At 43.4% G+C, this 20811-nt stretch overlaps 1 protein-coding gene across 1 annotated transcript in view; it reads right to left on the reverse strand.

Moving 5' to 3' along the window:
• Window positions 1–3438: 3438 nt before the first annotated feature.
• Window positions 3439–20811, reverse strand: part of DCT (dopachrome tautomerase) — a gene marked incomplete at both ends in the record, with an annotated part of 33387 nt that continues 16014 nt past the window's right edge. The window contains 2 exons of the mRNA XM_080916621.1: window positions 3439–3611; window positions 8618–8819. Of these exons, the coding sequence (XP_080772747.1) occupies window positions 3439–3611; window positions 8618–8819 (375 nt within the window). The remainder of the gene's footprint in view (window positions 3612–8617; window positions 8820–20811) is intronic.

Below are 20811 nucleotides of genomic sequence, written 5' to 3' on the forward strand. Positions count from 1 at the left end.
CACACACACACACACACACACACACACACACACACACACACACACACAGCTGTGCCAGCAGAGAGGGGTAAACAGAGCTCACAGAAGGGCTCCTTGAACTTCAACCTTGTTCCTGATGCACATACGTCAGATATTAAGGTAAAAGTGGATTTCACCTTAAATCTTGTTTCTGTTTGTTTCTCCTGGGAGACATCACCGTATTCAGGATGTCCTGGAATTCAGAGCAATTGTGTTCCGGCCTCCCAGGAGTTAGAAATGTAGACAGGATCCTTACAGCACGCAGTTCAACTTTTTTGAAAATCTATTTACTTACTTGTGTGTGGGCTGGAGGACACCTTTTGCAAGGCGGCTCGCTCTCCCCTTTTGCTTTGTTTGTGAGGCAGGGTCTCTCTTGTTTCTGCCCTGTGTACTGCAGCCTCTCTGACCCCTCAGCTTCTGAAAGACTTTTCTGTCTCCATGTCTCATCTGTCCACGAACGTGCCAGCATGACAGAGGCGCCTCACTGCATCCTGTATTTTTCATTGTTTTGGGGATCAAACCCGGGTCATGTGGCTTGCATGGCAAGTGGCTATAACTCACCTTACAGGTCTCTGACTTGAAATATCAGTAACACTTAACCTCTCAGAAGGACCACTATGGTACATTTGGTTTTTTATGTTTTCAGGGGTTTTGCCTGCATGTCTGTCTATGTGCTGTGTTCTAAGAAGAAGTGCTGAGGCTAAAAAGAAGTTTTCAAAACCCCTGGGACTAAAGTTCCAGGTTTGTGAGTGCTGGGAATTGATCGTAGATCCTCTACAAAATAGGCAGTGCTTTTAACCGCCAAGCCATTTATTTCTCCAGAACCAATCACGATAAACCTAAACACTGTATTAATGATCAATATATTAAGCATTCTTATTTTTCATGATCTGATAATCTCTTAGTAGATTGTGACCATTTAATTCAAAATTGTCATCCATTGAATAGATTATTTGCTTTAGGATGATAAGACTTAATTGGCTAGTGTTCTTGAATAATTTCCTCTACAGTGTCTCCTTAATACATCTACAGCCAATTCTTACATACCATCCAATGAACTGTAAAGAAAGATCTTTCATGTAAGGCCACCCAAGAAAGGAGTAAGTGTTCATATAGTTTTATGCAAAATGCTTTTAAAATATGTACATTTATCTCTTGTTTTAAAAATAAATTTGTTTAATTTTTTAAAAGGAGTGAACAGGCTCAGCATCAGGGAAATGAGACCTTAGGGTCATGGGGCTCTTGGTGAATTGTCTCATGACCTCCTACAGTCAGCCTTCCCTGCAAACACACGACCCTACATCCATCAACAGGCCTGGATTATATGCTAATAAATAAGGAAATTAGACTTACTCCCCCACCTGCTTGTTTATCCAGTGGAGTAAATATTTATGCAGCTAATGAGTCTCGTAGAACCATCAAGAATGGCAACTTTAAACTAAATCTTATAAGCTTCAACCCATTAAGCAGGACTGAATTGAAGCTTCATTTATTCGCTCTTTATCCTATATGGAAAATAAAGGTTTTTCTTATTCATCAGGGCCAGAGGGGAAAACATACAGGAAAAACAAAGCCCAAGGCAGAGGAGGATGAGGTACTGAGCCAGTCTTCAACTAAAGGGACTGTGGACCATGAGTAGCGATGGAATGACGCTGTGACACGGTGAGGGTGCTCCACCCTCTCCAGGCTGAGCCTGGTCTGAGTGTGCATCCATCCCCAGGCTGAGCCTGGTCTGAGTGTGCAAACCTCCATCCCCAGGCTGAGCCTGGTCTGAGTGTGCAAACCTCCATCCCAGGCTGAGCCTGATCTGAGTGTGCTCTCTTCACCCTCTCCAGGCTGTGTATGGTTTGAGTGTGCAACCCTCTATCCCAGACTGAGCCTGGTCTGAGTGTGCAACCCTTCATCCCAGGCTGAGCCTGGTCTGAGTGTGCAACCCTCCATCCCAGGCTGAGCCTGGTCTGAGTGTGCAACCCTCCATCCCCAGGCTGAGCCTGGTCTGAGTGTGCTCTCTTCACCCTCTCCAGGCTGTGTATGGTTTGAGTGTGCAACCCTCTATCCCAGACTAAGCCTGGTCTGAGTGTGCAACCCTTCATCCCAGGCTGAGCCTGGTCTGAGTGTGCAACCCTCCATCCCAGGCTGAGCCTGGTCTGAGTGTGCAACCCTCCATCCCCAGGCTGAGCCTGGTCTGAGTGTGCAAACCTCCATCCTAGGCTGAGCCTGATCTGAGTGTGCTCTCTTCACCCTCTCCAGGCTGTGTATGGTCTGAGTGTGCAACCCTCTATCCCAGACTGAGCCTGGTCTGAGTGTGCAACCCTCCATCCCAGACTGAGCCTGGTCTGAATGTGCAACCCTCCATCCCCAGGCTGAGCCTGGTCTGAGTGTGCATCCATCCCCAGACTGAGCCTAGTCTGAGTGTGCAACCCTCCATCCCCAGGCTGAGCCTGGTCTGAGTGTGCAAACCTCCATCCCAGACTGAGCCTGGTCTGAGTGTGCATCTATCCCAGACTGAGCCTGGTCTGAGTGTGCATCCATCCCAGACTGAGCCTGGTCTGAGTGTGCATCCATCCCAGACTGAGCCTGGTCTGAGTGTGCATCCACCCCAGACTGAGCCTGGTCTGAGTGTGCTCTCTTCACCCCAGCTTCATGGATTAGAATCTAATCCCCAACATGAAGAATTAAGAAGGCAAAACCTAAACTATTCTTAAGATGTGGGAAAGTAATTAGGATTCAATAAGGTCATCAGAATGAAACCCCTTCATGAATTCTGATGAGTTCTATAAAAATGGGGACAGTGGTCTGACAGACAGACAGACAAACACACACACAATTTTTAATTCTTGCCATAATCCATGTGATGTTCTAAACCACCTTGGAATTCTAGTCTAACAAAGCAATCATCAAATTCAGCACCTCATCCCTGCACCTATAAAACAACCATTATGGTAATAAGAAAAAAAAACTTCCTTTTCTTCATGAAGTTAGCTTGCCTCACATGTTTCAATGTAATAGTGAAATGTTGACAAGCACACTTCCAACAAACACAATTTCAAGCAGATAGTTTGACTGTCTGTATCCTGATCTCGAAATACACTTAGCTGCAAGTTTAAAGGCATGCACTCAGTGTTTTTGTTACTATTGGTGATGGTGATGGTGGTGCTGCTGGTACTGCCATTGTTAGTGGCTGTGCTTTTAGTCTAGAAAGAGGCTTAATCACTACAAGGACTTTTAATCAAAGGTCACATATAACTAGCCACACCTTACTTTGATGATGGTGACAGACCCAAGCATTTTGTCTGTTTGCAATAAGCAAAGTAGGGGGCTCATCATCTACTAAAGGGCATGTGCTGAAGATTTCTACCTATGGCAAGATGAGTGAGGGTGTGTTTAGTTACTGCCTAGGTCAGGCAAGGGAAGAGCCTGTTAGGCCTCCTCTGTGTATCTCTTGCTGCTTAGACCTGTCTCCATTAAGGGTGCATAGCCTTTTCGAAGCCTTCTGTGTTGAAGGAAAGCCAGCAACCCCAAGAGTCCAACAAAGGCTCCCAGTATTCCAATGACCACTGGGAGGGTTGTGGTCCAAACTGGAGCTTCTTCCACTGAAATGAGAGCAGACGAGAAGGTTCTGAGGTTACAATTCCATCAGTCAAACACTCCTAGAAAATTAAAATACTTCTCTTTCTCATGTACATTTGTTTGCAAAACCAAACTACCCTTGGTAGAATTTCATCTTCTTCTTTCTCATGGTTATATAGCCCCAACTATTCTTCAAGGAAGCAGAAAACATCATCCCACTATTTAAATCAGGCTTATTGCGTTTAGTAAATCTGTCACAATGAGTGTTTAGATGCAGAACAAAAACCTCTAAGGAAGTACATGGCTGCTTTTCTAAGTTAGGAACTCATTTGTAGACATGAGAGCTAAGATGATCTTTGGGGAACGGCTAAATGAACGACACTCTCGATAGAAAATTCTGTTATTATCTCTACCCTTGTGGAAGATGATAAAGGCGTGTGAGAGAACAGATGGACTCTCCTACAGAAACACTCACCAGCAGAATCTGGTTGTGAATAAAATCTGAGCTTCCCAGGTGATATATCGAATCTACTCGCAATTAATACCATTCTCCCATGAAGTTAATGAATTTTTGAAATATGTTTATGCCTATGTGACATTTCCTTAAACTACATCAGCTGCTGTAGAAGGCTCCAAGCCATCTTATCTTTCAACATGTGGCCCTCACCTAAATGACAGAGTGCCTTCTCAACCTTGTTCAGTCCCAAGGGCCAGGGCTCATCTTGACTGTATCTTTCCAAAAGGAGTGGGGTTATTTTTTTGTCCCTTCTTGATATGATCCAGCAGAATTATTAATTTTATAGAATGCCAAGTTCAGCATGGTCACAAAAGGGACAACTTGACATGGTTCCTACCCTTGGAACAGGGCCAGCAGGGCCTTCACAACTGTTGACAATTGTGTGTGTGCTCCCTGCCAAGGTTAATGACTCTGTGATAATTGGAAGCAGCACCAGTCCAGAAGGCAAGGCTGTGTCTAATATCTCAGCAAAATGGTAAACACTGAGATCTTCAGAAGAGCCCTTAAGGCTGTGGAAAAGAACTCTGAAAACATGAGTTCAAAAATACATAATTTTTCAACTATGCAAAATATAAGGCTGTAATATGAATTTTATGAGGGGCTTCATGGACCTAAAAGAACAGAAGCAACTGCACTATGAGCCAGCTTCTCAGAAAGATACTAAGGAAGGCAATAAGAAGATTTAGGGAGTAGTAATCTCAGAGCTAGATTCCACTCAACTGAGTCTATTGTTTGCTTGCAAAGGCAGGCAAATTCCTGAGTTTAGGTGGTCAACCAGGGACAGCATAAATTTAGGTCCAGGCCCAGGTGTGATAGAAATGGTAATTTCAGGATAGGATCCCATCCAGGTAAACTTATTTTCTATGCTCACAAAGGCAGGCAGATCTCTGAATTTATTTGCAATATTAAGAAAAGAAAAAAGGGGGAAAAAAGGAATGCACTTGCTGGATTTTTTTTTCCTCAGGGGGCTGGGGTCATGGAATGCTGATTCATGGAATAAGCAGAGAAGAACTGGAGTGAATAAATAAGTTGATATGTAAATATAAGACTAGGCTTTGGTCTGCAAGAGCTGAGCCATCTAGAGATTTCCAGAGAAAGCTGTCTCAAGCAGAACACAGGGTGTCAGCCTGTATCCACAATTTGACTCCGAGTCTTTCTTCTCACCGCTCCTGAATGCCCTTTCCTTAGGACCGCCAACCAAGCCAAGGCTAATCCTGGGCAATATGAAATATAATTTTATATAAAATATAACATTTGATTAATTCTATTATAATTTCATGCATTGTGTTTTTCTATTTACCTTTCTCTTAGCTCCTTCCAGATCCACCCTCCACTTACCTACCAACCTTAACTTCATTTCCTTTAAAAAATAATAAATAACCCACTGAGTCTAGTTTGTGGTGTTCATACTGGAGAACACATGGACATCCACTAGAGCATGGCAGACTTATCAGGGTTCACAATCTTAAGAATAATGACTCTCTCTCCCCTTCCAGAAGCCATTAACTGTCAACAGTGTCCCAGTTATGAGTGGGAGCTTATGAGGCTACCCCACTCAGTGTTAAACTTAACTATAGACTGTAAGTCTTGTGCAGTTTTTATATGATCTTCTAAAGGTCTTGTGTGACCTTGTGGAAGTCTTGTATGATTTTGTACTGGCCTTGTGTGATCTTGTGCGGGCCTTGGATGATCTTGTGTGGGCCTGGTGTGAGCTAGTTACAGCTTCTTAAAACATGGAGTTTTAACAGGCATGTTGGCCCACACTTTTAATCCCAGTGCTTGAGAGACAGAGTCAGTGAGATCTCTGTGAATCTCTCTCTGATCTACAAAGAACATAGCAAGCTGTAGGCCGCCCAGAGCAACATGGTGAGATCATGTCTGAAAACAAACCACAGATTTTTATCCTGGCATTTCTTTAATGAGACACCAAAAATGATGGCCTCTTATTGTCCAAATCCTGTTGGCATTTTTTAAAAGACATGTTTAAATTATGGGAACATACATGTTATAGACATTTACCATCATAGCTGTTCTCTCATGCACTTGGTGGTATTAAAGTACCTTCACATTTGTATGTGGCTGTTGTTACCACTGTCTATAGAACAATATGGCGAATCCTATTCTTCTCTACTGCCCAGTGACTCTCTGCCTAGGTCCTTCCAGGATAGGAAGGCGGGGAAGCAAAAGGATTTTCTTTTCACTCTCTGAAGATAGAATTACTTTTGTACATAAAAGGAGCATAAAGCCAACAACAGGCATGTTAGCAGGAGAAACGGCATCCAACCCCATGAATACGTATGTGCACGGGAGTTCCACAAGTGTAAAACACCGAGAAAAGACACCTGGTTAGAGTTGAAGAGTAATTGTAAAAATAAAAAGATCGAGTGGTTTTTCAGGGGAGATAATGGTGTTCTGGGGACAAGCTTGCCGGGCTCTGAATGTACCATGAAATCTAGTCTGTTCTATTGATCCTCTGGAGAGTCTGGCTTTTGAGGGAACAGGGACTTCAGAGGAATCAAAGGGCAATAAGAGGTGGCAGGGAGGGGAGGAGACGTTAGAGACGTCTTGGTTCTCTTTTAGTTGAAAGTGTTCACTTGCCAATATCTCACGGTCAGGGATCATGTGGGCAGAGTCAAGTTTCCCTCTCCGGGCCTTCAATTAAGCCGCCTGTGCAGTTCCCTGTCCGTCCCCTCCCTCCACAGTCTAAAACACCGGCTCCGCGATCCCCTCAGCTCCAGCTTCAGATCCATCACATATCCCTCACGGCTTCCCACCCTTGGCTGGAAGAGAAGCAGAATATCCCTCTCTGCAATATGCCCATGGGTAAGAGGGTCATTTTTAGATGAAGGCGTTTGAGAATCAGCAGATGTCACTTCCTAGAGCTAAATGAAGAAACTCAAAAGAAACAAGGGCTGCCAGAAATCTCCCTGGGTAGGAGGGTGAGGAGCTGTCAGCTGTAAAAGAACTCGAAACTATAAAGATAGCCTCATCTGCTGTGGCTTTCCCCGAAGACTCCCTTCCCATAGCTTGCCTTTGTCAGGCCACACCTTCATGACGTCTCACTCTTGGTTTAAAGTGTCATCTAAGCTCCTTAGCCACTGGCTTCCCTGAGTCTTTCCTCCTTTCTGTTCTAGAAGGAGCTCCGTGTCTCATAAAGAGGGTCAACTTATTTCCTGTTAATCTTCCTTTTGTCAGTCTGGATTGCTAAACACCAACAAGCCTAGGAGTTAGCAAAGAAGGAAATCCTTCACACTCCTCCCGGTGCAGAATTCTATATTTCATGGTCAAACTATCACCAGCATGGTTGTTTTTTTTTTTTTTCTTTTAATCCTACGGTAAGTTGATAGATTTTAGGTGTATTTGGGATATTAGACGGTATCTGCTAGTTGACTTTTGATGTAAAGAATAAGAGCAGAGCAGGGTGCCCGGTCCAGACCTTGGATTGTCATCATGCTTATCAAGAGCAAAGAGAAAGAAGTTCTAAAAGAAGGTCCTCGGCCATCCCAAACGAGTGCGGACAGGAAGCAGTCAGCGCCCAAAGAGAGGGGAAAACACAGATGGCACGACCAAAAGATCCTGTGTCAGAGAGCAGCATGAGGAGCTCTGGGGTCACCTTGCAGGCTAAGAATAAGGGCAGTGACAGCCACAGACGGGAAGAAGCTACCAGGGGATTCCATTCTGCAGCTTGTCCGTATAGTATTTCTGTGGTTTTATCTTTCCTTTCCCAAGCTTCCCTAAGATTCTGTGAAGGACGTGTGAATCATTACAGTCAGGGCAAAAGAAGAAAAGTATTTATCCATGCATACTAATAAGGGTATGAAAACACACCATAACCTCCATGAAGCCCAATCTGTTCAGATGTTCATTGTTGTCCTGGGTAGACCTGTCCCTACAACACTGGTGTAGCCAAGGCTGATTCAAACTACCTGGTTCGGTTGCAAAGTAATTTCACTGTATCCACCAAATAAACGACAGTTGACCTTCAAACCCACGGTGGGGAATCTCATGAAGGTTTTGTGGTACCAGTAACTTCATTGGATTACTTTGCACAATGGCTGAGTTTTTGCCTGGTCTTTGTAGCTTGTGACAATCAGAAGTGTGTCTCCGTAATCTCAACTCTGATGCAAATAAGATTACTAGCCCCTCCCTGTCCACTCGGGAGTAAAGCCATTTGGACTTTATCAGTTACACATGGGGAAGTTCTCTTGTAGATTTAGTTAGTTGAGGTAAAAACTGTCGAATCAGGCAGAAGAGTTGGCATTGCCTTTGTAGAACAGAGTATTTTAACAATGTACAGTTTTCCCAAATGGTCTGCAGCTAGTCCCTTTCTGACGTGTGATGATTAGCCTAATGACTTATCTTGTTAAATCCAAAGTATTCTCAAAATAGCCAATAAACTTAACCCGGCCTGAATGCCTCAATTAACAGTCTTTCTTACATTAAAAAGAAAGAAGGAAAGAAAGCTGCCTGAGAAGTGGACAGAGTCACGCACTCAGAAGCTGTACACCTTACCGGACAGATCAATGGCGTAATTGTAGCCGAGTTGGTCTGCGGTTAAGAAGAGTTCCTCATTAGTCACTGGTGGGAAGAAAGGGACCATGTTGTGCATCCGATTGTGACCAATGGGTGCCAGCTCCTGAGGCCAGGCATCTGCGGGAGGGTTGTTTTTCTTCAGCCATTCATCGAAGATGGCATCTGTAAAGGAGTGGAGGACCTGCAAGACAGACGAACATAGTGCTCCTCAACTGATCAGCCGACCCTGCCAGCCTTTTCTGCCATGGAATGGAGTCCTAAACCCGGGAGTATGTGTGTGGCCGACCTAGCCCTGATGGTACACACGCTGGCTGGCGTTTTCAGATGAGCTTTACAATGACATACAGACATAGCTCCTCAAAGGTGTCTGCAAATCCTTTGATCGGGTGAATGGGCATGAACTCACGTTGCAAATTTCACACTGGTTTGGAAACATCTAACACCTTCAGCAAACTGTGCTGATTATTGCTTCCGGGAGAAAGGCAAATGTGATACATTCTTTACTCGAAATTTAGATGTTTGAGTCTAGCGGAAAAGAAGAGGCAGTTGCCACCATTGTTGTAAAATAAGTGAGCAGTAAAAAAGAAATAAAAACATCGAAAGTGAATTTTCCGGTTTTGCATACCCTTTACCTACTCATTTCACAAACCGTTCCCTTGAACTCTTAGTATAACATGGCAATAAAAAAAAACCTGAAAGTGTTCGAATACACAGAATGCTCGTTTTTATTTTCTCAAAGAAGCTGTAAAAACCCTTTTGAAATACTGCTATGTTTATATATTTCGAAACGTCACCAGTGCATTCCCCATTTGCACAGCCCTGACTTTTAAAAAGGGTGTAAAAAGGCAAGAGTTCAATTGTTTTGTTTTGTTTTTTAAACAGGGTGTAAAGGCAGTTCAGTGGAGACATTGCATCTGGCAGTGAGGCATCCTCTTTAATTCCTAGACTGAAAGTTCAGGATGCTCACACTGAGAGTTCAGGATGCTCAGACTGAGAGTTCAGGATGCTCAGACTGAGAGTTCAGGATGCTCACACTAAAAGTTCAGGATGCTCAGACTGAGAGTTCAGGAAGCTCAGGGACAGCATGTGTTCTTCCTCCTATGTCTCAAACATGCTCAACTCAGGATCACAATATATGAGCCCCACATCTCTGAAGGCAGCCATTTTGTCAGGAAGCCCAACTCGGTCACACAGAGCAGCCAGAGGGAACAAAGGCTAGCCAAACCACCGCTGCTCCAGTATCGACCCCACTATTGGACTACAAAAGCCTCAAGATCACGAAGCCTCAGAAAAGCCATTGCAGAGTCTCTTGCCAAACTCATAAGAACTCACAAGAAACTCAATGGTCACACAAGCTTAGAGCTGAAGTGTTGGGGTCGTTCTAACACAGCAGTAGATAACCACAGGGAGAGAAGTGGGCCTGAGCAGCTTAGGATGGACTCAGACTCATTCTGCCACATAGAGAAAGCTGTTCCTTGAACCCGGCATTGGTGCTGGAGGTCAAGGATCGTTTCAAGCTGGGGAAGACACGACTCATGAGTGTTGGCCAAGGGGAGCGCTGCAAACATCGGCAGTGAACACCGGCGGGCAGCAGCGTGGAGCCGATAACACAGAGCCTACAACGGCTTCTGCTGTGTGAGAAACGTTCACGAACGGTGACCATCACTTCAACTATAGCAAGCGGTGCCGCTGCTAGCTTAATCTGCCGCAGTGGCCCATTGAAGAAGAATGAAGGAATTCCTATTTTATGGGTGTATGCAGGCTGCTGTCCTCTGGCATCATAACTTTGTAGAGCTAGCTAATAAAGAGGTGAGCAGTCAGGGAGGCGTACGGTACATAATTAGCACTTATTAGGTACAATCATTAACATTGTTAGTGCTTGCTCTGTGTCAGACTTTATGAATAACAACATATTGGAACCTCAGGACAGCCAGCTTTAACGGCTGCTGCTTCTATTAAGTGCTCAGGCTGCTGTAAGAAAGGACCACAGACTGGGTGTCTTAGATGCTGGCTGCAAGCTCATTGATTCACCCCCCCCCCCCCAGTTCTAGAAGACAGAAATCCAAAATAAGATGTTGCTAGAGCTTCCAGGGGTCTTTGCTACTGTTTGGCTGTGTGTCTCTGCCTTCATCTTCGTACATGTGTGCTGGCCACGCCCAGACTCCTGCTTCCGCGGCCCATCAGTTCTGAAGGCTTGAATGTCTCTCGGAAACTCATGCTGAGGTTCCATTGCCGCTGGCGGCAAGACTGAGTCTGAACACATGGATGGGCTAATGCTGTGATTGTGGGTGTGGGGGCTGTTACTTTAGGAGCCATTTTCTCACTAAAAAAAAACAAAACAAAACCCAACCTCTCCTGCTTTCTGCCCTTTGTCAGAAACTGACATGCACTGCCACTGTGGTATGGCACAAAGGCCCTTGCCAGATGCCAGTGCCGAGCTCTTGGACTTTCTAGCCTTAAAAACCAAAAATAAAATAAAATAAAATAAAATAAAATAAAATAAGCTTTTACTGCTTACAATTAACACGGACTGTAGAAATTTGTGGCGGCACTGGAAATAGGCAAAGGCCCCTTGCCTAACAAATGAGGCACCTACACTCCCTTAACACGACCTTATCTGAGCTCATTACATAGAAACAAAGCCGTTTACTGACTGAACAAGGATTGGGACTTTAGTATTTCAATGAGGGGCGGCAGAGTCGAAACAGGATGTAAGATACAGAAGTGTCAAGAGATTTGTCCAAAAGCACCCAGGTGCCATGTGATGGAGCAGACGTTTGTGAAGCCAGGGAGCCCAACGCTAAAGCCAGAGCTCATTTTACAATAAAATATTTACTCTCCTTTTAATTCCCTGTGTGCACAGTGATTAATTTACGTGGAGCTGGGGTCATCAGACAGCTGTGGACACTTGACACGGGTGTTTACTCAGGTTTTCGCAAGATCGAGCGGTCTGCACTCTAGCTGCTGGGTCATCTCCACGTCTCTGCGCTTCCTTATCCCTGGACGGAGAGAGCCGGAGTTCTTCTTGCCGGTTTGAGTTTGATTTGGTTTTGGAGTTTTCAAGACAGGGTTTCTCTGTTTAATCCCGGCTGTCCTGAAGCTCGCTCTGGCAGGCCAGACTGGCCTCGGACTCACCTTCCCCTGCCTCCCAAGTTCTGGGATCAAAGGCGTGCTAAAGCCAGAGTTCTCAAACCACAGATTTCTTTTCCCATTCGATAAATCACGTTGCACATCAACGGCTCAGCCCCAACCACAACAGCAAATTAGTTTTAGGCATATCCTCATATTTGACAAGGAGGAGAAAGGGTAGAGTTCAACTCAGGAGGTTCCACGCCAACTGTGAACTCCCATGATCTCTGAGCCCATCCGTGGCAGAAATAAAGGTGTGATTAGGTAAAAGAAAAGAGCATCTCAGTAAGATGCAGGGTCAGTGCTGAAGCTGACAGCCTGTGGAAACACAGTAAATCATCCCAGCGCAAAGCCTATAATTAAAAAGGCAGACAAAACTCTAAAGCAATTTATAATCAGCAGAGATAAAAGAAAGGAGAAAAATAATGAAAGACAATGGGTTTCATAAGGGCCATAAAACATACAATAAATGCTCTAGTAGGAACAACATACAGAGGGCCAATTTACAGAGCACAGTAAATGAGGAAGAGCCGTGTGCTCTGAGAAGATGCAGACTCCAACAAATAGACTTCAAGTCCTAACGTATCCACAGCCATAAAGGGAGACAGTGTAGCCAGAAAGTGTCCACACTGTAGTTGTGGATGCTCCTCCTCAACCAGAGACCTTGTGTTGCTCCTGGGACACTAACTGTATCTTGTTAGACAGGAGTTGAAAATTAACTTGGGCACTATTGCTGAAATGACCAAAAGCTATTTCAGGGTCAGATGTGAAGAGCAAATGTCAAAAAAAAAAAAAAAAAGGTATATCATTATGGCCCTTGAACCACTACCCAGAGATGCTAACTGTAGGTTTGGTATTAAAATTTAGCATTCAGAAATAACATGGCAAAGTCTTGTGCAGCTCCATCCTGCAAGATTAGGATCGGTACAGGAAGCAGGGGGTGGGGGATGAGGGAGGGGAGACACTGAGTCTTCACTCAGAAGCACTGTTAAAGAAAGTGGGACCGAATGGCTAGAAATCATTTTAATGTAATCCCTGCAGGAGAAAGCAGTCCATCAGCACACGTTGTTCTCCCAGGCAAGAGAGCAGCACACAAGAATGCAGATAAGGATAAGGCCTGCCAAGGGGCTTGAACTGAGCTGGCTCTAAATTCGGATCCTTGCCATACAGGAGAACTGAGAATGCTTTCTGCAGCTACAAACAGCTGCATCCAGCTGCAAACAGATGCGTACGTTATCCAAGGCCGGCACAGGGCGGCTTTCACAACCCCGTCCTCATCTTTATAAACGGAGAGGCTTGCATGATGGTGACATGTTACTGTTGGTTTGGAATTCAGAGGTAAGGACAAATGGGATTGTTTGAAAGTCACAAGGCAGACATGGACACTGACAAACTCTAATTTAAAACTTAAGAGCCTTTAGAAAGGTCTAAAAATAAAGGTCCCTTTTTAAACACATTTAAGGTGGTGATTGTGCATGTCTTTAATCCCCAATTAATTATTGTTATTATAAGAGTTGCTTTGGTCATGGTGCCTGTTCCCAACAACAAAATCAAATCTAAGACAATATGAAATGTATGTAATGCAAATATTTATGAATATATACCTATGAATGTATCGTATATAATATGAATTACATATAGAGGAAACAGAACCATAACAATTCAGTAGTTAATTCCTTGAGGGGAAAAATGTTCAAGATTTTGAAGATTTTGAGCAAACACAAAGATTAGGTGCAATGGGGTTCTGCTATTAATGCATCAGCTTTCAAGGAGGTGTGGATAGTTCAGCAAGCATCCCCCGTGAGGGCTGAAGAGAGGGCTCTATGCTAGTGTGAGGGTCCAGTCTGTGCAGAGCTACCTCTGGGCTATTTTTGTTGTTGTTGTTGTGGAATCAGAAAGGCCCTGTGTGAAGGAAACTTAAGCTAATGCTAGACCATCCAAGATATGCACATAAACTATGGCTTGCTGCTGACATCATATTTTATCTGAATGATAAGGAGGTACATTTAATTCAGCCCTTGGTACTGCCTTAGTTCTCAAAAGTGTGTGTTAATACTTATAAAGTCTAGTGTTGAAAAGACATTTAGCGTCTGCCAAAGTAACATTCTCAGACCAGATGGAACTCACAAAGATCTTTGCCTGTGGTGGTTACCTATCCTAGCTAGCTTCAGCTCTTCCAGATCTTGCTCAGACATGATGCTACTTAAGAGGTAGCAACTGTGTGTCTGCTACATCAAACTGCATATAAAAAGTTAACACTGCATTTACAAAGCATAAATACAGTAAAACCAATGGCCCCATCTTTTCAAAAGCCATTAAAAAATCACTCAGACATGCCCTTCCCCAATTAGTGTTAACTCTACTTAGCATGACCTAACAGCACTAAACTGGCTCAGCTATAATAAAAGCCATTGTGATAGATCAAGTTAAGAACTGTCTCAACTGACAAAGGTGAAATCACTGGAAGAATAAAATGGAGAAAATCTGTGAGCAGGAAACCTTTTCTAGCTGATTGGGCTATGCCTCAATGTCTCTGAATCTTTTGTTCTCCATGTTTCAAATGAGGAATAGTTTAGCATAGAGCTTTGTGAGGTTAAAACATTATGTGTGTGTTCACACCTATAGAACAGGAACTGTTACTGAGTAAATGCTTAGAAACAAACAGCTTCTTAATAACAAAATGAAACAGACAACAAGATTTGGAGGACAGAGCTCAGGACTCACACCTAATAGGCACACACTCTACTAACCTATGCCCAACCCTAAGAAAAAGCCACTGCACTTGTGACTGGGCCAGACTGGATGTGGTGTCAATGAGGACACCAGATCCTCATAAACTAAAAATAAGTCAATAAGATATACATTCAAATGTCACCCGAACTTGTCATATTTGTCTTTCCATTAGAAATACCAAAAACAGAGGACACTGTGATTTGTTGTCCACTTAGGAAACAACTCAGTCTCCCAGATCTTGGTTCTTTGGATATTTGTGAATTATTTTTTAAGAATTACACAGACGTCATAATGAAATGAGCATATGGGTTACATAAAAGCAAATGTTAACAAAATTTTTAATGCATAGAAAAGATGCTGTGCTTCATTTATAAGATAAATTGAAATTAAAACTTCTTCTTCTACCAAATTAGCAAAGAGGAGAAGGCAAGACAGCACAGGACAAAGAACATAAATCAAAGGAGGGGCTAGCAATGACCGCGACTGTGCAACTCCGGATTTTTATCAAATGTCTAATGCTTTATCCTCTCTCACATTCAAGGACTCTATCCTGTCTTCTCACCTTACCTGCTCTACATTGTTCACCTTAACATTACTGGTAAATCAATAAACTAAATGCCTGATGTGACCTCAGTGTTGTTTGTCTCCATCAAAATCCATGTTTAATTTTAATTCCCAACGTAAAGGTGTTGAGAGGTAGTGGGAACTTTGAGGGACTAAGTCATGAGGGACCTATCTCCTGAGTGGCCGACACTCTCTTTCTGGTAGTCAGCAAGTGTCTGAGCTTCCTAACAGGACCAGAGTCCAACTCCTCTAGTAGGCTGTCACTGGAATACATTTGGCTTTCTGGGCTCTTTGCTTTCTAAACTGAGAAATGCTTTCTTGCTGCCTGTCTTCACTATCAGCTGAGGCTACACAAGGTCTTCAAGTCTAGATCTCAGCAGCACATCCTCAGAACTCTCACACAGGAGCTGATAATAATCTGTTTTGTAGGATCTACCTAGCCTCCTGATTTCTCACACACAGTGAACTGAAGCAGTGCCCATCCATGGGAGGCTGGTTAAAATTTTGATGATAAATCTATACAATAGATCACCAACCAACCAGAATAAGGGGAAGGAGAATAGACTTTATTAATGGATGTATGCTGGTATGGAAGGGAACAGAAAAGGAATGGGGAGGTTAGGGAGAGGGAGAAAGAAGGGACAAGAAGGGCAGGGGGAGCCGTGAGGGGAGGGAAGAAAAGGGTCTATAGTATATTTTCAATTAGTTGAATGTATAACCTATTTGCTTCTATGTTTACAAAATATACCTAGAAAAAAATGGTAACAAGTGGCTAAAAGATGGCCACAATGCTTCATTTAGACATTTTTCATTGCAAACCTTGTATTGCATCATTAATTTTAAGATTCAAAATTTTAAGGAGGGTTGGAGGTGCAGTCAAGTAACAGAGCACATGACTAGAATACATGAAGCCCTGGCTTCAATCCCCAGCACCAGATGAAGTTGAAACATTCAGAAACTATGTGACAACATTCTAATTAAGTGAAATAAGTAGAGATATAATATATGTCACTAATATATTATAATTTCCACTATATACAACTTGAAACATGAAAGGGTAACTCTGAAGTGCAAAAAGATGCCACCTCTCAGCCAGAGGACCTCCAAGATGAAGGTCAGAAGACCGGTGAGGCTATGGAGAAAGGTGAACACTCACTCCACTGGTTTAGTAAAGCAATGGTGGAAAACAACCGAGTAGGTCCTGAAAAATGAGAAGGGGGACCACTGTGTGCTCTCGAACTCCACCACGGGGTTTAGATCTAAAGGGGGTAGGATGTCAAACGGCACCTGCTGTTTCTCACCAAGCTATTCACAATAGCCAAAACTGGGAAATAGCATCCGTGCATAACAGAGGACCTGCCCTTAGATGGTGGTGCCAGGGTTGGGAGTAGAGTTTTGTCGCTAGGCTGCATGCCTGCATATAGTTCTGAATCTCATCCCCCAAACCACAGAAAATGTGCCTTGAAATACAGCATTAGATTAGATTAAAAGGGGGTGAAAATCTGTGTAAGTACAATGAGAGACTTACTTATTTTTTTAAACATAGGGTCTCCTGTAGCCCAGGCTAGCACCGAAATTCCTCTATGCTCAATGATGGCCTGGAGTTCCTGGTTCCATGCCTCTAGACCCTGAGTGTTGAGCTTATAGGCCCATAGCACCACTCTAGTTTCTGTTCAGCTCTTAAGGTTAACAATACTAGTGAGTGCAACACACACATGGGTGGGACAACGTGGGTGCAGAGACACAAACGCCGGTGGGGTGGGATGAGCTGGGCACAGAAAGACAAACACATGTGCAGGGTGGGGTGATCTGTGTGCACAGAGACAAACTGCCTATCCCTTTTCTAAGATGCTTGGAAGGGAGTGTCCTGAGGCTCTGTGTAGAATGTCACATTTCTAGCACAACTCCTTTCTCAGCAGTTAACTGTTGGATTTTACAGTGTATTGGTTTCCCCATTTTTCACATTTTCTGGACTATATCTAAATTTAATACAGAAGAGAGCAATGCTTAGCTTCCCTGTGGCCTAACCTCATTTTCCGTGATTAATGCGTGGACTTGCTGCAGCTCATAAGAATTATTAAAATTTCAGACATTGCTTCAGAGGGTTTTTTTCCCCTCTCCTTCCTAACATTCTGCCTTTTCTTCCTTCATATTGTGATCCTCCACAACTCTGTAGTTCTCTTGCTTATAGAGATTTTGACAAAATAATTTTTAATAAAAGCAGTATGTAATATATTTGTATAAATTTCCTCACAAATCTGAAATTCCTAAAGCCATAACACTGTCAACTAAAATTGCTTAACCTAAATCTCAGGATGCAAAATATTTAAGGCTGACTTGGCTTCAACATAAACTACTTTGTAAACAGCCTTAAGTATGTGTTTTTAAAAACAGCAATAAAATGCTGTTCCCTCCACCTTCAAAGAAAGGCTCTGGCTTTCTGGTTTGTTGTTCTTGTTGTTTTATGTATCTAGGAATACATTATTACTCCACAAAATTTTTAATATGAAAGATATTAAAAGAATAAAGACCAAGACAACTAAATACGTAGTATCCTTGAACTCCATGTATGCTGCAGTGGCTTTTTGTTTTGTTTTGTTTTTATTGACAAAGTTACCATGTGGGGTTCTCACTTAGGGCAGGAAGTATATGATTACAGTGATATTCCAGAAGCTAAGGTAAATGGATGATGAGTCCAAGGCCAGTGTGGGTGACATAGTAAGACCCCACTGCAAAACAGAAAATAAGAAAAGCAGAAGGAAAGATTGAGACGATTGGGAGAGTGTCCTATACTGCAAACAACAAATGCTGATCCCTTAGGATAAGAGCTAGCAAAGTAATATAAAGGAAAAAGAAAACGATGAGACCACAGTGCTATGGTAGATAAGACAAGTGCAAAATACCACATGGGCCTACTGCCCGTCTCTGTAGCTTTATTGGGACACCAAATTCAATTGTTTGTGTGTTAACTATGGTTCTTTAGTGCTTCAGTAAGGGCTGGGGATACAGCCCAATGTTTGTTGAGCATGTGCTAGAACTTGGCTTCCGTTCCCACTACTGATTAGAAAATAAATTAAAGCAAGGGCAGGAGGCGGGAGTGAAGAGAGAGCAGCTGAGGAGGTGGAACGAAGAGGAAGTTGAGTACTCGAGGGTCTGTGGCCCAAAAACCCCAGAAGTTTGCTATCTGGTCACTTACAGAAAAATGTGACCCGTCCTTGGAGGCTTTGATGGAGTGTGTGGGCTTCCTCAAAAAGACAGCAGTCCTACAAAAATAAAACAAAACAAAACAAAAAATCTAGTGCCATTGCTATTTCCTTTAGGAGCAGAGGAAGGTCTGTCTTCCTCCTCAATCTGTTACAGAACCTCGTGGTTCTGCTGAAAGTTACATGAAATACTGACAAGAGAATCTGTAAAATTATCCTTATGAGTAGGGATTGTGCACACAAATGTATAGTCGATGCTGCACACACAGAGACACAGAGTTGCAGGGAAGTCAGATAGGTACCAGAAATCTGGACATGCGCGGCTGACGGCTGAGATGGTAGCCAAGGACTCAATCTGAGGCATGGAGTGAAAGACCTCAGGCAGTGCCAGCATGAGACGGATGGCATGAGTGTGCCAGCATGAGACGGATGGCATGAGTGTCTGCTGCTCACAGATGAGTCCCACCTGGACAGAGGCAGGGACCAAGAGTCCACACGGCTGACAGCCCCATCGGCTATCACAGCTCAGCAGACCTAGAAGCACTGATCATCCATCTGCTTAGCCTCAACTTGACTTAGACTTAAGGGTCTTCTTATGGTGTCACATAGCCTCCCAGGGGTCCACAAAAACAAACCTATAGAAACTGCTGAAGCCGTTCACGTTCAAGTGTTGACACTCACACTCGCTGATGCATCTCCAGTCAGAGACACGACCTGAAAGGAGACTGCTATCGTTGAGGTCTTAAGGGCGGGGCCGCAATGGGATAGGATTAGTGTCAGGAAACAGCATAAGAGAGTATACTCTTTGCCTCTTCCCATCATTCGAGGCCCAGGAAGAGAGAGAGAGCTATTGGAACTTGAATGTGAACCATCTCCTACAGACTGCTGCGTTTTAATAACTACTAGTTCATACCTCGTGGCACTGCTTTGGAAGGTTTGATGAAACATTTGTGGTGGAGCCTGGCTAGAGGAAGTGGCTCACTATGGGATCCCACTTCCTGTTTGCCGGGCTTCCTGTCTGCAGGAACGATGGGACCTGAGCCCTCTCTTCCTTTCTACCATGTTTTCTCCACCATGATCACCCGGATCCCCTTATACCGTAAGCCAAAATGAACCTTTCTCCCTTCCTGTCACTTCTAGTCATGCACATTGGTCACAGTGACAGGGAAAGATAATACAGGAACCTTCATCCAGCGCTAAATGTGTTGATCTTACGCTGCTGACCCCCTGCCCAGAGCAGCGGGCTGTTGTTCACACTCACAAGTCAGCAGTGTGTTCTTGACAAAATCTGAGCAAGCTAAGATACATTGGTAAAATTCAAACACAAAGGGAAAAAAAATTCTGGAATAATTTAAATGCAAAATGCTATAAAAATTTTAAGGACAAAGAGAAATGCTTCTTTTTATGATGGATCTTAAATCATCAGCCTAAGGCACAGAGCTCTGAAGAGAAAGCCTGCAAATAAGCAGTGTGATTTGAGGGCCTCCAAAGCAGACACCTTGCTGGAGGTTAGCTGCTGAAAACCAGTATGGCTGTTCTTATAAATCTTCTCAGACAGCTTTAATGAGCGGTTCTTCAGAAAGAAAAGGAACCTCAACACCTAGGAGCTGGCCTGGTACTGTCAACTAGCCCTGGCTTGGTGCACTTTCTAAGACATAAACTGCTCCACAGAGCATCAGCAACAGACATCAGCAAGTGACTGTGATGTATATGGACCAAACCAATATAACCTTACAGGCATGTCTGAGCACAGATAAAATACCCAGTGTCCTTTGCTGTCTGCTACAAATGACAGCTTCTGATGTACCAATAAACAATATCTAGTCTGCCTTCCTCTGGGAAAGTACTTTCAGCAGCCAATAATAGAATAGAATCAACCTTTCTTCCTGACAGGACTGACCAGGAATGAAACACCCCTGCTTCTCTCTCCACAAAATATCGGGTGTCAACCCAAAGCCTAACTGTCTTTTCTAATGTCCATTGGCCAGGACTTCTCCAGCATCCTCATTCTCTCCCTATACTAAATGTGTTCATCTGTAGCAGAAAGAAACAGACACCACATGCCCCAAGCTTTCACTGGATGCCTGAACCTCAGCTGATAGCAAACCTCACGTACGCTATATGCTTCCTCTACACGCATACCTATTATGAAGTTTAACTTAGCAACCAGGAATAATTAACAAACTCATAAAATAATATAATAATAACAGCATGCTTGTTAACAGTAAGATTGATATAAATGTGAACTATCAAAATATCTTGTATCATATTAATCTTTCCTCTTCTCCCAGGACCATGGTTGGCCATGAGTAACTAAGACACACAAAGGGGTCTGTTTTTATAGCTGTTCCCAGAGGACCATCTCTTAGTGAGAGACATCATGATGGGCAGCTAAATACTGTAGTCCCAGATGGTACAGTCCCCATTTGAGTTGTCTCAGGAGAAGACCTTGGCAAACATCTTTAAGAACTGGTGTAGCTTGAGATTTTAAAATTGATAACCCCACTGTCAAGTATGGCCAAGAATTCCTTGTTCTGAAGTAGT

The sequence above is a fragment of the Micromys minutus genome (genome assembly GCF_963924665.1).
Source record: "Micromys minutus genome assembly, chromosome: 5".
NCBI classification, from domain to species: Eukaryota; Metazoa; Chordata; class Mammalia; order Rodentia; family Muridae; genus Micromys; species Micromys minutus.